The sequence below is a fragment of the Epinephelus fuscoguttatus genome, linkage group LG17 (assembly GCF_011397635.1).
Source record: "Epinephelus fuscoguttatus linkage group LG17, E.fuscoguttatus.final_Chr_v1".
Classification (NCBI taxonomy): domain Eukaryota; kingdom Metazoa; phylum Chordata; class Actinopteri; order Perciformes; family Serranidae; genus Epinephelus; species Epinephelus fuscoguttatus.
In genome coordinates, this window is record NC_064768.1 from 41,741,657 (window position 1) to 41,758,216 (window position 16,560).

Below are 16,560 nucleotides of genomic sequence, written 5' to 3' on the forward strand. Positions count from 1 at the left end.
TTCCGTTTTTTTTGGATAAAGATAAGTCAGTCTTCGTTGGTGCAGGGGCAGACTAAACCATGTTGTGCCTTTAAGGGGTTAGGGGGCCTCAGAGTGCTTCCACTTTTTCAAAATCAAAGGTTAATTCTTTATACTGATTTATTCAGCCAATTTTTTATTCAATTGTGGTATTAATTACTTTGAACTAAAAAACTGCCATCAAGGCCCTCCAGAGCCCTGAGAACCCTCCAAAACCCTGAGGACCCTCCAAAACCCTGAGGACCCTCCATATACTCATAAGGATAATATAAACTGCACCCAGTGGGGAAGTGTAACTAAATACATGTATTCAGGTACTGTACGTACTTTTCCTCTCATGCTATTTTCTACTCCACTACATTTATCTAACATCTTTAATTACTAGTTACTTTAGAAATTCAGATTTTTGCACACAAAAACATGAAAATGTACAAGTACAGCTGGAGCTATTGCGCAATTAATAAACTGACAGAAAATGTATTGCCATTCGGTTTATCTGAAGCCAGGTCTCAGGGGCAGCAGGCCAAATAAAGCAGCCCAGACGTTCCTCTCCTCAGCAACGCTTCCCAGCTCCTCCTGGAGGACCCCGAGGTGTTCCCAGACCAGATGAGATCTATAATCCCTCCAGTGTGTTCTGGGTCTGCCCCGGGGCCTCCTACCAGTGGGACGTGCCCAGAACACCTCTAACAGGAGGCGCCCAGGAGGATCCTGATCAGATGTTGAACCACCCCAACATGAAGGAGCAGCGGCTCTACTCCGAGCTCCCTCCAGATGTCTGACTCCTCCCCCTATCTCTAAGGCTGAGCCCAGACACCCTACAGAGGAAACTCATTTCAGACGCTTGTATCTGTGACTTCATTCTTTCAGTCACTACCCAGAGCTCATGACCATAGGTGAGGGTTGGGACGGAGATGGACCAGGAAATGGAAAGCTTCACCTTCTGGCTCAGCTCCCTCTTCACCACGATGCAGTGATGCGGATACTGTGCTGGACCATCGTACTGGTGAAGTATTCGAATGCTCAGGTGTGTGGTGTGATGCATTGTCCTGCTGGGGGACGGCCACTGCCATGGAAAGTGCCATTTAGGAATGATCCGAGGAACATGAGAAATAGCTCAAGCCTTTGGCCAAATACCCCAGATCCCAATCTGACTGAGCATCCGTGGGACTTGTTGGTACCCCACCACACAACCAACAGGACCCAAAGGATCCGCTGTCAGACACCACCGGACACCCCCCAGAGGACCTGTATCCATGACTCAACAGGTCAGAGACAAGTCTAATCCTAAGAGGCTCCTCTGTGGATCGGGGGTACCTCTTGGGTACTGGCATGTCCCATGAATACTCTATCAGATTAGGATCTGCAGTATTTGGAGGCCAGACCTTGAGCTCTCTGTCACATTCCTCAGGTCATTCCCTAGCAGGTTTTGTGTTGCATGGTGCAATACCCTGCTGTGGGGTTCACTGTTGTCAAGGAGTGCCATTGCCGAAAGGTGGGGTACTTGATCTGCAATGGTATCAGTTATTGTTGGACAAGGACATTTCAACTTATAGTTTCGTGACTCTGCCTTGCTCTAATCTAACATCAGGGGTACCCCATGGTAGACCCAGAACACACTGAGGGGATCATCTGGCCTGGGAACGCCTCAGGAGGAGCTGGAAAGTGTTGCTGGGGAGAGGGACGTCTGGGATGCTTTGCTCAGCCTGCTGCCCCCAAGACCCAGCCCCGGTTAAGCGGTTGAAAATGAATAGATGGATTTGAATATTGATGTGGACATCGATTACCATGACAACAATCTAAGCTTTGAAGCATTCAGGTCAATCACAGTCAGTCTCTTGGTTGGATGATCCACAGAACTCACAACACACTCACACATCCTTATATACAAGACTCCTCGATGGGACCAAGCCTCTATTTGAACAGTCCAGAGACAGTGTCCCAGTGGTCTTCCAGGATCTTATCAAAGTCTTTTTTAAGAGCCAGGCTGCCCATTTCAAGTCCAGGTCTTCCTCCAGCCATGAATCCCTACAGAAGCAGGATGGTTTATGCTCCTTCCAATGTCCACAGGCAGTCAACAGTGACTCCAGCGCTCCGTTCTGGTTTCAGGTCCAGCAGGAACAATAAAGAACTCTGACATAAGGGAAACTATCAAACTTCCGACTGGTGTTTTAATAGCTGGACAGTCCCAGAACAGGTGGAGTAATGACCTTCAACTGTCCTTCAATTGTCATCCATCCTGGATAATTTGAGGGGACAACGCACTATCCATTTGAATGCAATATATATTATTTCAGCGTTAGATGGGAGAAATTCCTACACACTGTGGCTTTAAAGGACGGGGACACTGAATCCCAGATTGCTAGCAGAAATTAAAAACTGTAACCAAACAAAAGTTCGGGGCTCAGGAAGATATTGAGTTCATGCTCCTGAGCCCTAGACATTACGTTACAGATATTTCGACCACACCTCCTGACAAGGTTGCCATCTTTAAAACCTTATCCCACTCCGAGCATGAGGCAGGTCTACATCATTAATTCTTAATCATAAATGTGACTTCCTGGCTGGTTCTGGTCCTTCAAAGTCCTATATCAGCTGCAGTAATGGTTTCTCCTCAATGTAGGTTCTCATTATGGCTGAAAAAAAACTAGGTATGACACATCAATATGTTTTTATCCAATATATAGATCTAGACAACACTGTCTATATTGACATAGGATCAAGTTGCCTTACAAAACACCTGCTGCACCATTTTATTGTTGCAAGGCAACCACCCCATCACCTCCTTACCCTAACCTTCCTGTTTAATCAGTCTACCATTAATTTTATTGTATTTATTCTCCAGTAATCAGTGTGTAGCTGCTGCCATGTTGAGGCAGAGGGTACTGTGTGTAGCTCTGGTTGAGGGTGAGAGGCTGTCAGCAGATAAACAGAGATCTTTTCCCCCATTGGTTACCAACTGTACACTTGTTGTCGTGACCACCACAGAAGCCCCACCTCTCACATCATCCCACTGGACAATGGCGGAAAAGATTACCAAAAAAGAGATGACATGGGGCGCTTTTCTGCTCTGAGCTGAAGTTTTTTCAACTCGAGGAGTTCAGAGCACTCCGGCAAAAATGCCAGGCGCCTATAGTGGAGAAATGCAAGGCGTATCACAATACAAAAATAGATTTCTGTTTCCATTGTCAGATAAGACACACTGTGCCACGCCATGCTGTTCTTTTGGACCTTCTTTGGAGTAGGTCCAAAAGTCTGGCTGCCCCCCCTCAACGGGTAGTGGTAACATCTCGCTGACCGCAGTAACACCCAATGACCCCCCTTCTAAAACAAGTTGTGTGTGTTGCAAGACTCTACTGACATCTGTCTGCAGGAGACCAAAAGGCGTATTTAAAGTTTTTAAGAGGACTAAAAACAAGTTTCTTACCTAGATATCGGCTTTATTTTACCATCTCATTAAGTTTATTGTGAAGAATTCATTCATTCATTGTCCATAACCACTTATCCTGTTTGGGTTTGCGGGATGGCTGTAGCCTACCTCAGCTGACATTGAGCACGAGGCAGGGACAATCATTCACACTCACATTCACACCTACGGACAATTTAGAGTCACCAATTAACCTGCATGTCTTTGGACTGTGGGAGGAAGCTGGAGAACACAGGGAGAACAGCAAAGTCTACACAGAAGAGCTCAAACTAGGAACCCTCTTGCTGTGAGGCTACTACGCTACCCACTACATCATCGTGCCTAAAAATAAACGTGTTTATCACTGAATTATCAGAACTTCGTTTTTCACCAGTAAAGGAGACTCAAATGACACTGCAGTGAAAACCTGATCCCACTCTGAGCATTAGGCCAGTCAGCGTCATTAATTCTTAATCCTAAATGTGAGTTCCTGGCTGACTATGGTCCTTCAAAGTCCTCTGCCAGCTGCATCAATAGTTTCTCTTGAATCACTGACGGCGGCTTAGTTTGTCAGAGACTCTAAACCTGACTGAGGTTCTCTGGTCTCCCTCCAATCACCGCTGTCGTCAGTCTCAACTTCAGAACAGTCTCCGGTCTCGACATGAGAAACTGGTTTTAAATCTAGCTCTGTGTTCCTGGCTGGTTCTGGGCCTCCCCAGTCCTCTCTATCAGCTTCTTGTTTTATGTGTAATGTTGAGCTGCTGGCCGCAGACTCCGCCTCTCTGATCTCGACTGACGCTTGATGCCCAACGCACTGATGGGTCCTGAGAAGTTTATATGAAGTGAATCTCTGGTCGCAAACTCTGCAGCTGAATGGTCTCTCTGCTGTGTGGGTTCTCATGTGCGTGGACAAACTCGCACTCTGCGCAAACGCTTTTTCACACACAGAGCAGCTGAATGGTTTCTCTCCCGTGTGAATCCTCACATGACTCTTCAGATTTCCTCTTTCACTGAAACCTTTGCCACAGAAAGAGCAGCTAAACGGTTTCTCTCCAGTGTGAGTGGTCATGTGTCGTATCAAATACGCCTTGCACAGAAATTTTTTATCGCACATCGAGCAGCTGAAAGGCTCCTCCCCTGTATGGGTCTTAATGTGGAACTTCAGCTTCGCGTTGTCGCTGAAAGCTCTGCTGCACACAGAACAGCTAAACGGCTTCTCTCCTGTGTGAGTCGCCATGTGCCGAATCAGATACGTCTTACATAAAAATCTTCTTTCACACACCGAGCAGCTGAACGGTTTCTCTCCCGTATGGGTTTTCATGTGTAACTTCAGTTTCCCATTTTCGCTGTACGCTTTGTGACAGACGGAGCACGTGAAAGGCTTCTCCCCCGTGTGAACAGTCATGTGTCTGTTCAGGTGCGACTTACACAAGAATCTTTTGTTACACACCGAGCAACTGAATGGTTTCTCTCCTGAGTGGATTTTCATGTGTGTCTTCAGATATGCCTTACACAAAAATTTCTTACTACACACTGAGCAGTTGTATGGTTTCTTTCCCGTGTGAATCCTCATATGCACCTTCAGCGTCCCGCCATCGCTAAAAGCTTTCCCGCACACGGAGCAGCTGAACGGTTTTGTTTCAGCATGACTTTTCATGTGGACCTTCAGTGTTCCGCTCTCGCTGAAAGCTTTATCACACATCGAGCAGCTGAACGGTTTCTCCCCCGTGTGGATCGTCATGTGTCTCTGCAAATGCGGCCGACACAAAAATCCTTTCTCACACATGGAGCAGTTAAATGGTTTCTCTCCTGTGTGAGTCGTCATGTGTCTCTTCAGATAAGGCTTGCGCAAAAAATTTTTCCCACAGACGGAGCAGTTGAATGGTTTTTTAACCACATGAGTGTTGATATGTATCTTCAGTCTCCCACTGTCGCTGAAGGATTTACCACAAACTGAGCAGCTGAACGGTTTCTCTCCTGTGTGAGAGCCCATGTGTCGGTTCAGGTGCCACTTGAAGCCGTATCTTTTCCCGCACTCAGAGCAGCTGAAGGGTTTCTCATCCGCATCACATTTCGAATCACCAACAGGGACGTCATTGTTTTCCAGAGTGTCCAGACCAGACTGAGGTTCTCTTGTCTCTTTCCAATCATCAACACTGACTTCAATCTCGGCGACTAAAGAATCATCAGGCTTCTCATCCTCAATATCTGGTTCTAAATCTGGATCTGAGTCCTCGTCTGGTCCTGGTCCTCCACAGTGGTGTCCCTCAGACTGAGGTGTCTCTTCATCATCTTCACTCTTCACAGGGACAGGAGTGAATGTGAACTTGGTGATATCAGCCTCCTCCAGCCCTTGAAGCTGCTCTCCCTCCTGACTGCTCCACAGTTCCTCCTCTTCCTCTTTAATGTGTGGGGGCTCTGGGTCCTCCTGGTCCACACTGGAGCTCCACTCCTGCTGCTCAGGGGGAACCTCTTCTTTAACCACTAACAGCTGCTGCTGGACATCTGCACCAAACAGGAAACAGGAAACAGGAAACAGAGACGTTATAGAGAAATGTCGCTGGTTGTTAATTTTGACAGTTATTTTAGATTTTGTTTTGAGACGAAAATGCTTCTTAATTTCAGTCACATTTAAGTCATTTTTATCCTTCATAGTTTTAGAAGACAATCATACATTTTAGTCAACAGAAATTCATGTTTTAGTCAACAAAAATTCTAACATTTTCATTGACCAAAATTCAGAACACATTAGTTGATAAAAATAGTGTTTTAACTGACAAAAATTCAAAATGAAAATTTGAAACGTTTCAGTCAATGAAAATTCAAAATGTTATACTACATGAAATTCAAAGCATTTCTGTCAACAGAAATGCATAATGTTTTAGTCAACAAAAATCTGAACTGTTCTAGTCGATGAAAATTCAAAATGTTTTAGTTGACTAAAATTCAAACAGAACCCAGTAGATGAAAATACGTTTTAATTGACAAAAATTCAAAACGTTTTCGTTGAAAAAAAAAAATTCAGAATATTTGACGAAAATTTGAAACATTATAGTCGACTAAAGTTGAAAATGTTTTAGTCAACGAAAATTCTAAATGTTTTACCACATGAAAATTCAAAACATTTCTGTCAACAGAAATTCTTAATATTTTAGTCAACAAAAATCTGAAAAGTTTTAGTCAACAAAAATTCAAAACGTTTAAGTCAACAACAATTCAAAACTTTTTAGTCAATGTCAATTGAAAATGTTTTAGTCCACAAAAATTCAGAACCCAGTTGATGAAAACAGTGTTTTAACTGACAAAAATTCAAAACAATTTTGTTGAAAAAAAATTCAGAATGTTTGACGAAAATTCTAAACATTTTATTCGACGAAAATTCGAAATGTTTTAGATGATGAAATTTGAAAACGTTTTAAATCACTGTAGACATCATATCTTGTGTTAAGTCACATTTAGTCAAAAGCACAGTTTTAAATTATATCTTAATTGTGTGAATTAATACTTTTTCAAAATTTAGTTAGGAAAAAAATATTAAACATCTTTTTAAAACACTGTTAAGAGCAAGGCCAAGATATATGTTCGTTAATGGATGAGGGAAGCAGTTAGCCAAGATGAAATTTTAACATTAGAACATTTTGATAGTGAAGGATATACACACATTTATATATATGTAGGACATATTTTTGCCTAAAGTAAAAAATATAGAGACAAAAAGGGTGTGGAGCAATGTCAGGAAACACAGGTGATCACAAGATTCATCAGTTTGACTCAGGTACAAGAAGCATTTTGGAGTATGCCATAGGAGCAGGTCCTGCCCAATTTATTGACCTCATGGATGCTAATGCAAGTACTGCAGTAACAATGTAATAACCCAAGTGCTGTAACAACCATCCCTTTGAATCCATTTCTTAGAGTACCAGACGGATTTGCCACAGCAGGCTGACACAACAGCGTGACTGTAGATCTGCGGCGTGCATCTCCTCTGCCCCAGGAGAGTCCACAAGGAAACAGGAAAATGGTGCTACATAACCAAATACCCTGAGGAGGATGGAACACAAAGGTCAAGACGGAAGATATTCAAAGTCACTGTCACTGTGAAGAAAATATTTATGTCAATAAGGATATAAATAAAGATAAAGGACGTAGAGAGAAATCCTGAAATTCCTAAACAAGAAAGCAGCGCACAACAAGGCTAAAAGGGGGCCATACCAAGACAAGAAAATTGCATAAAAAAGTGGCACAGGATGACAACAGGAAACTAACAATGGCCAGAAGAGGGCACCTACAGAAGATGACATAAAGCACTACAAGGCTAAAGACATAAACAATAAAGGAGATGGACGAAGAATGAAGGAAAGATGAGGACTGCAGTAGCTCAGATGGGCAGGATGGAGACACAGCTGCAGTCTTGGAACAATGAAAAAAACCACTGCCAAATGAAGTTAATGGATCAGAAAAGAAAAAAGGTGAACCAGACTACAGCTGACCCAATGAGGATAACCCAACTAAAGGAGGACAGTTTGCTGTGCTACCAGAAAAAAAGAGGGGATTAAGGACGAAGGGCTGGACAAGGAAGGCAAACTACAAGGAAAATTTAAACCAACACTGAAGCAAGTGCAAGGGAAAAAAAGAAAGAAGCCTTTCCCTGTGGGTTTCCTCCAGGTGCTCTGACATGTTCTCCCTGTGTCAGTGTGGGTTTCCTCCAGGTGCTCCGACATGTTCTCCCTGTGTCAGCGTGGGTTTCCTCCAGGTGCTCCGACATGTTCTCCCTGTGTCAGCGTGGGTTTCCTCCAGGTGCTCCCACATGTTCTCCCTGTGTCAGCGTGGGTTTCCTCCAGGTGCTCTGACATGTTCTCCCTGTGTCAGCGTGAGTTTCCTCCAGGTGCTCTGACATGTTCTCCCTGTGTCAGCGTGGGTTTCCTCCAGGTGCTCTGACATGTTCTCCCTGTGTCAGTGTGGGTTTCCTCCAGGTGCTCTGACATGTTCTCCCCGTGTCAGCGTGGGTTTCCTCCAGGTGCTCTGACATGTTCTCGCTGTGTCAGTGTGGGTTTCCTCCAGGTGCTCTGACATGTTCTCCCCGTGTCAGCGTGGGTTTCCTCCAGGTGCTCTGACAGGTTCTACCCGTGTCAGCGTGGGTTTCCTCCAGGTGCTCTGATATGTTCTCCCTGTGTCAGCGTGGGTTTCCTCCAGGTGCTCTGATATGTTCTCCCCGTGTCAGAGATCTCATCCGAGGCCCAAAGTCAAATTCGACAGACTAACTCAAGCAACTCAAGAAGACTTGTGTAAACCCAGGCTCAGAATCTCCAGATACGTGAATATTTTTGTGAAGAAAGCAAATGTCAACGCTCGCATCAGCACCCATAATGGCGTCCCATGGAAGCCCTGATGGTGAAGGGTGAAGAGGTGATACACGAGGAATGGTGGTGCAACTGGAGGGTACATTACACCCACGAAGCACAGCAGGAGTAAAGTTGGAGTGACTGAAAGCCTGTTCAAGCTGCTAATCAAAAATGCTATGTCAAGATAGGCAGAAATGAAGAGACAACATTCTGAGACTAATGAAAATGGACTGGCAGTTATTTTCAGAGCACACTGTCCATCACGTGGACAAGCACACTTGGGAGAACTGTCCAAGCAACAAAAGGAGGACAAAAACAAGGCCAAGACTCAAGCTCCAGTGGTGACATCGGAGCAAACTGAAGCTCCATCGGTGGTGGTGACAATCGCACCTCAGACCCCCACAGTGCCAAGGATTTCAACCCATGTGTAGGCCTTTCAGGGGTCAGGGCAGGCAGCACCAGGAAACACTATGAATGCACCATTGCCCCCAGTCCACGTCAACCCGATGGGGTTGTCATGAGGGATGGTGAGGCCCACCCAAACAACAGCAGCAATATACAGTTTAGGTCAAAATTACTAGTCCCCTTTATAAAATGAATATGACTAAAATACTGCTGTGTGTTTATAACCACAGAAGAAGACACTAACCTGCTCTGTGTTTATAACCACAGAAGAAGACACTAACCTGCTGTGTGTTTATAACCACAGAAGAAGAAGACACTAACCTGCTCTGTTTATAACCACAGAAGAAGACACTAACCTGCTGTGTTTATAACCACAGAAGAAGACACTAACCTGCTGTGTGTTTATAACCACAGAAGAAGATACTAACCTGCTCTGTGTTTATAACCACAGAAGAAGAAGACACTAACCTGCTGTGTGTTTATAACCACAGAAGAAGACACTAACCTGCTCTGTGTTTATAACCACAGAAGAAGACACTAACCTACTCTGTGTTTATAACCACAGAAGAAGACACTAACCTGGTGTGTGTTTATAACCACAGAAGAAGACACTAACCTGCTGTGTGTTTATAACCACAGAAGAAGAAGACACTAACCTGCTCTGTGTTTATAACCACAGAAGAAGAAGAAGACACGAACCTGCTGTGTGTTTATAACCACAGAAGAAGAAGAAGACACTAACCTGCTGTGTGTTTATAACCACAGAAGAAGACACTAACCTGCTGTGTGTTTATAACCACAGAAGACACTAACCTGCTCTGTGTTTATAACCACAGAAGAAGACACTAACCTGCTGTGTGTTTATAACCACAGAAGACACTAACCTGCTGTGTGTTTATAACCACAGAAGAAGAAGACACTAACCTGCTGTGTTTATAACCACAGAAGAAGACACTAACCTGCTGTGTGTTTATAACCACAGAAGAAGACACTAACCTGCTGTGTGTTTATAACCACAGAAGAAGACACTAACCTGCTGTGTGTTTATAACCACAGAAGAAGAAGACACTAACCTGCTGTGTGTTTATAACCACAGAAGAAGACACTAACCTGCTGTGTGTTTATAACCACAGAAGAAGACACTAACCTGCTGTGTGTTTATAACCACAGAAGAAGAAGACACTAACCTGCTGTGTGTTTATAACCACAGAAGAAGACACTAACCTGCTCTGTGTTTATAACCACAGAAGACACTAACGTGTTGTGTGTTTATAACCACAGAAGACACTAACCTGCTGTGTGTTTATAACCACAGAAGAAGACACTAACCTGCTCTGTGTTTATAACCACAGAAGAAGACACTAACCTGCTGTGTGTTTATAACCACAGAAGAAGAAGACACTAACCTGCTGTGTGTTTATAACCACAGAAGAAGACACTAACCTGCTGTGTGTTTATAACCACAGAAGAAGACACTAACCTGCTCTGTGTTTATAACCACAGAAGAAGACACTAACCTGCTCTGTGTTTATAACCACAGAAGAAGACACTAACCTGCTGTGTGTTTATAACCACAGAAGAAGACACTAACCTGCTGTGTGTTTATAACCACAGAAGAAGAAGACACTAACCTGCTCTGTGTTTATAACCACAGAAGAAGACACTAACCTGCTGTGTTTATAACCACAGAAGAAGACACTTACCTGCTCTGTGTTTAGAACCACAGAAGAAGAAGACACTAACCTGCTCTGTGTTTATAACCACAGAAGAAGACACTAACCTGCTGTGTGTTTATAACCACAGAAGAAGATACTAACCTGCTCTGTGTTTATAACCACAGAAGAAGAAGACACTAACCTGCTGTGTGTTTAGAACCACAGAAGAAGACACTAACCTGCTGTGTTTAGAACCACAGAAGAAGACACTAACCTGCTCTGTGTTTATAACCACAGAAGAAGACACTAACCTGCTCTGTGTTTATAACCACAGAAGAAGACACTAACCTGCTGTGTTTATAACCACAGAAGAAGACACTAACCTGCTGTGTGTTTATAACCACAGAAGAAGACACTAACCTGCTGTGTGTTTATAACCACAGAAGACACTAACCTGCTGTGTGTTTATAACCACAGAAGAAGACACTAACCTGCTCTGTGTTTATAACCACAGAAGAAGACACTAACCTGCTCTGTGTTTATAACCACAGAAGAAGACACTAACCTGCTCTGTGTTTATAACCACAGAAGAAGAAGACACTAACCTGCTGTGTGTTTATAACCACAGAAGAAGAAGACACTAACCTGCTGTGTTTATAACCACAGAAGAAGACACTAACCTGCTGTGTGTTTATAACCACAGAAGAAGACACTAACCTGCTGTGTGTTTATAACCACAGAAGAAGAAGACACTAACCTGCTCTGTGTTTATAACCACAGAAGAAGAAGACACTAACCTGCTCTGTGTAACCTGAGCTGAGGGTTGTAAACAGCGTCCAGTAGTTTCCGTTGTCGCTCGTTCTCCTCTTTTGAGCGACAAAGTTGCTCCTCGTACTCTGCTATCGTTCTTTCAAACAGCCCAAATATCTCTTCAGCAGCCGCAGTTAGTCGCTGCTTCACCAACGCTCTCAGCATTTGGACTTTACACATCTTCACACTTTAAAAACACAACAAAGACACTCTGCTAACAGACGTTTCTGCTCGACGCCATCTTGTTCAAACACTGTCAAGTTAGCCACAGGAAAGAATAGAGCTTCCGGGGCAGCTCAGCTGCTCTCCTTCAAAATAAAAGTCCAGATTACAGGTTTGCCCAGAGAAACACGCAGGAAGTAAGGGAATTAAATGTTTGTATATGTAAATATGAAATGTACTACCAGAAAAAGGGACAGTTAGGTAAATGGTGTAACTGCTTTCCAAACCCACATTTTCTTCAAAATAATAATAATGATAATAAAGTGTTTTAATTTACACTAATTTATTTTATCACTGGCTGTGATAAATGCTCTAATTTTGGCAATTTTTTAAAGAAAATAAACATTCCAAAGCCACGTTTTCTTTTAAAACAAAAACTTAAATTACAAAAAAAAATTTTAAAAAAAATTACAGTTTACATTTCCAGTTTCTGGCTGTGATAAATAGTGGAACTTAAACAATTTTTAAAGAAAACATGCTTTCTAAACCCAGGTCTTCTGTAAATCTTCTCTTTATTTTTTTTTAAATGAATAAATAACTTTTTTTGTTTTTTTAATTTAGAGTCTCCAGCTGTGATAAATAGTGCAATTTTGGCTGCAGTAAAATAAATACAAAATGAAGCCATTCAAAGTTGTATCCCTCCATTTATTAAGTCCTTTCAGTTTGGGAAACACTCCCTGCTTTTTACTGATTCAACCAACTCAGTTTGAACACAGACAAATACTTGATGACATTATCAAAGCTTAGAGAAAACAATGAACCAGCTAGCTAATGTAGTGAAATACTCGGTGATCCTCAAAGTTAAGGAAGGATCTGTTAACGGCTGAATTTTTAGGAGGCTACATCATCGAAACCTGGGACTGTTCCAATGTCGAGGATCCTTCAAATTCTACTGAGTCCTTCTTGTGGAGATTTTTCAAGCATGCATGTGTGTATCCTCAGTACCCACATTTTTTTGCATGGGCGCTCGCTTGGTTGTGCTAATATGTGTTCACCAAATATGTCTTCACCAAATGCTAATTTTGCTAATTATTTTATGAGGCAATGTTACGAAACAACCAACACCAGATCAATGCAGTGTAACTTAAATACAGCTAGCTGGCTAACTTTAGCTTGCTTGCTCACTAACTTTATTGTTGACAAAATGCTATCAAAGTGGACATGTCAGTTGGCTAGCTTGCCAAATTACTTCACCAGCTAAAGTGATCCATGGCACTAACATAGTCATATGAAAAATGGTGATTTAAGCACAAATGAATAATGTAATGGTAAAAAGTGCTCTCTATGAGCCGAGAGCAATGCAGGGATGGCTAACGAAAAACCGTAATCTAAGATAACATAAGCCAGCTAGCTGGAATTTGGGCAAGCATCTAAGTATCATGGAGCCAGTGGTCCAAATGAAATATAGAAACACTACAGATAGGAACATTATACCATTTATTAGGTATGTCCCGAATATCAGTTTCTGGGCATTGAAGCTTGTAGCATCTTGCTAGCCTATCTGTAAGCCTGTCACATGTGGTCAAACTATCCCTGATTCAGGAGTGCCCGCCTGCTGGTGACTGACATTAGATTAGGGTGAGTCAGAGCCACGAAAGTATCACTGTGTTGAAAGTCCTTGTCTGAGAATAACTGATACAGTTGCAGATTCAGTTCCCCCACCTCTTGGCAACAGCCCTCCTTGACGTCAGTGGCCCCCCTAGCAGGACAATGCACCATGCCACACTGCAAAAACTGCTCAGGAATGACCTGAAGAACATGACAAAGAGTGCAAGGCGTCGATCTGGCCTCTAAATTCCCCAGATCCCAATTTGCTCAAAGATTTGTGGGGCATATTCCAGAAATACCCCTGATCCAAAGAGGCACCTCTCTGAATTGGCCTTGCATCCGACCTGTCAAGGCATGGGTACAGGACCTCTGAGGGGTGTCCTGTAGCGCCTAGCAGCAGATCATTTGATTTCTGTGGGTTGTGGGGTGAAGTACTAGCAAGTCCCAGAGATGCTTGATCAAATCGGGTTTTGGGGAATTTGGAGGTCAGGCCAAAGCCTTGAGAAATTTGTCATGTTCCTCAGGTCATTTGTGGGTCATGCCCCAGAAGTACCCTAATCCACAGACCCAGCCAGCATTTGTATGTGGGGCCCATGTGGTTAGTAAATGAGGTGAAAAATGGGCCCTGTATTGGATTCTCCAAGGGTTCCATAGTGGCCCCATGCCAATTTTTATCATTTTACTCAAGTGGGCCCCACATGGGCTATGCTAGAGCTACATGAGTACCAAGTGGGTATGTGCCCAGCATGGACATCTCATCTAGAGCCCTCTTGAGTAAAACCACCCATGTGGGCAATTGACATGGGGCCACTATGGAACTCGTATGGAACCTGACAATCCTATACAGGCCCCTTTTTTTTCCAGCTCATTTACTATCCACATGGGTAGTAAGCATCTCTGGAACTGGGGTGTTGGTAGTGGATTCTTTTGGTCCATTGACTTGTGAAGTGAAGTACTGGCAAGTCCCACAGATCCTCGATCAGACTGAGCTCTGGGGAATTCGTAGGCCAGGGGGATGCCTTGAGCTCTATGTCATGTTCCTCAGATCAGTCTTAAGCAGGTCTTGTGGTGGTGTGTGGTCCTGCTGGGGGCCACTGCCATCGAGGAATGCCGTTGTCATGAGGAGGGGTACTTGGTCTGCAGTGGTGTTTGGGTAAGTGGAACATGTCCAGTGCCTTTATTTTATACAGAGCAATCAAGTACTGATGCCGACATCGATGACCATGGCAACGAACGAAGCTTCAAATTATTCGGGTCAATCATGGTCTAGTTTGGACGGCACGTAGAACTCGCAACAGACATTAAATCTCCTGCATCCTCATTCACAGACCTCCTCAATAGGACCAAGTCTCTATTTGAGGAGTGCAGAGACAGTGTCCCAGTGGTCTTACAGGACCTGATCAAAGTCTTTCAACGAGCAGCGTCCCTGTTCCAAGTCCAGGTCTTCCTCCAGCCCTGAATCCCTACAGAAGCAGGTTGGTTTATGCTCCTTCCAATGTCCACGGCAGTTGACAGTCACTCCAACACTACTGTCTCTAGTCCTGTCATCAGTATCTGGTCGTAAATGTGTATCTGGATCAGAGATCCTGGTTGGTTCTGGTCCTCCACTATCCTGTCCATCAGCCTCCTGGCATATGGCGAAATTGAAACCAAGTGTATTTTTAGTTAGCAGCTGAAGCTGTTATCTCCTGTGTGAGTTTTCATGTGTGTGTATAAACTTCCACTCTGTGTAAAAGACTTCTTACAAACAGAGCAGCTGAATGGTTTCTCTCCAGTATGAGTTCTCATGTGTAGCTTCAGATTTCCCTTTTCGCTAAAAGATTTACCACACAGCAAGCAGCTGAATGGTTTCTCTCCCGTGTGAGTTGTCATGTGTCGTATCAGAGACGCCTTACACAAAAATCTTTTATCACAAATCAAGCAGCTGAATGGTTCATCACCTGTGTGGGTTTTCATGTGTTGCTTCCGTTTCCCACTTGCACTAAACGCTTTACCGCACACAGAGCAATTGAATGGTTTCTCTCCTGTGTGAGTTCTCATGTGTCTTATCAGATACGCCTTGCACAAAAATTTCTTACCACACACAGAGCAGCTGAACGGTTCGTCGCCTGTGTGGGTTTTCATGTGTTGCTTCCGTTTCCCGCTTTGATTGAAGGCTTTACCACACACGGAGCAATTAAACGGTTTCTCTCCTGTGTGGATTGTCATGTGTCTCTTCAGATCGGACCTGCACAAAAAACATTTACCGCAAACTGAGCAACTGAAAGGTTTCTTGCCTGTGTGCGATCCCATGTGTCTGTTGAGGTGCCACTTGAAGGCAAATCTTTTCCCACACTCACAGCAGCTAAATGGTTTCCCTTCAGCACCACATCTGGAATCAGTGACAGGAAGTTCATCCATTTTTAAACCTGACTGAGGTTCTCTGGGTTCTTTCCAGTCATCAACACTGACCTCAATCTCAGCAACTAAAGAATCATCTGGCTTCTTGTCCTCAGTATCTGGTTCTAAGTCTGGACCTGAGTTCCTGTCTGGTCCTGGTCCTCCATAGTGGTGTCCCTCAGACTGAGGTTTCTCTTCATCATCTTCACTCTTCACAGGGACAGGAGTGAATGTGAACTTGGTGATATCAGCCTCCTCCAGCCCTTGAAGCTGCTCTCCCTCCTGACTGCTCCACAGTTCCTCCTCTTCCTCTTTAATGTGTGGGGGCTCTGGGTCCTCCTGGTCCACACTGGAGCTCCACTCCTGCTGCTCAGGGGGAACCTCTTCTTTAACCACCAACAGCTGCTGCTGGACCTCTGCACCAAACAGGAAACAGGAAACACACACTGAGACTGCGATTTCATGCAAGTATACTAATTATTCTCACTGGTTGGGGCCATTCTCTTCTTTATAATATTTTCAAACATTTTATCAACTTTTTTTCAGACTTGTTTTTTACATTTTATCAGACAATTTAATATCATATTTCAGATATTTTATCAACATTTTATTGGACTTAAAAAAAATGGACATCTAATTAATTAATACGTTAGACAGACATCTTTTCTGTTTTTTGGGGCAATGTATTCATATTTTTCAGACATTTATGGACTTTTTTTTTAAACATTTAATTGGACAATTTTAATATAATTTTTCAGACATTTTATCTTTTTTCTGA

The 16,560-nt window shown here is 43.4% G+C and overlaps 3 protein-coding genes across 11 annotated transcripts in view; 1 reads left to right on the plus strand and 2 right to left on the minus strand.

Moving 5' to 3' along the window:
* LOC125904881 (gastrula zinc finger protein XlCGF57.1-like) overlaps positions 1-8,450 on the plus strand; it is a 31,692-nt gene extending 23,242 nt beyond the window's left edge. For 2 of the 8 annotated variants that reach the window (XR_007451535.1, XR_007451542.1), the window contains exon 3: positions 8,263-8,450. The gene's annotated coding sequence lies outside the window, so the exon portion shown is untranslated. Of the gene's footprint in view, positions 1-8,086 lie in introns of all 8 variants that reach the window. The other 6 variants (XR_007451530.1, XR_007451537.1, XR_007451534.1 and 3 more) reach the window with 5 other exon arrangements.
* LOC125904863 (oocyte zinc finger protein XlCOF6-like) overlaps positions 1-16,560 on the minus strand; it is a 25,250-nt gene continuing 8,690 nt past the window's right edge. The window contains exons 1-2 of one of the 2 annotated variants that reach the window (XM_049602557.1): positions 11,621-11,927; positions 1-5,926 (exon numbers count right to left, since the gene is read on the minus strand). In XM_049602557.1, coding sequence (XP_049458514.1) covers positions 3,984-5,926; positions 11,621-11,813 — 2,136 coding nt within the window. In that variant the 5' untranslated portion in view covers positions 11,814-11,927 and the 3' untranslated portion in view covers positions 1-3,983. Of the gene's footprint in view, positions 5,927-11,620; positions 11,928-16,560 lie in introns of those variants that run through there. The other variant, XM_049602556.1, reaches the window with a different exon arrangement.
* Positions 15,861-16,560, minus strand: part of LOC125904901 (uncharacterized) — a 19,839-nt gene continuing 19,139 nt past the window's right edge. Inside the window, exon 3 of the mRNA XM_049602616.1 lies at positions 15,861-16,198. Coding sequence (XP_049458573.1) covers positions 15,995-16,198 — 204 coding nt within the window. The 3' untranslated portion in view covers positions 15,861-15,994. The remainder of the gene's footprint in view (positions 16,199-16,560) is intronic.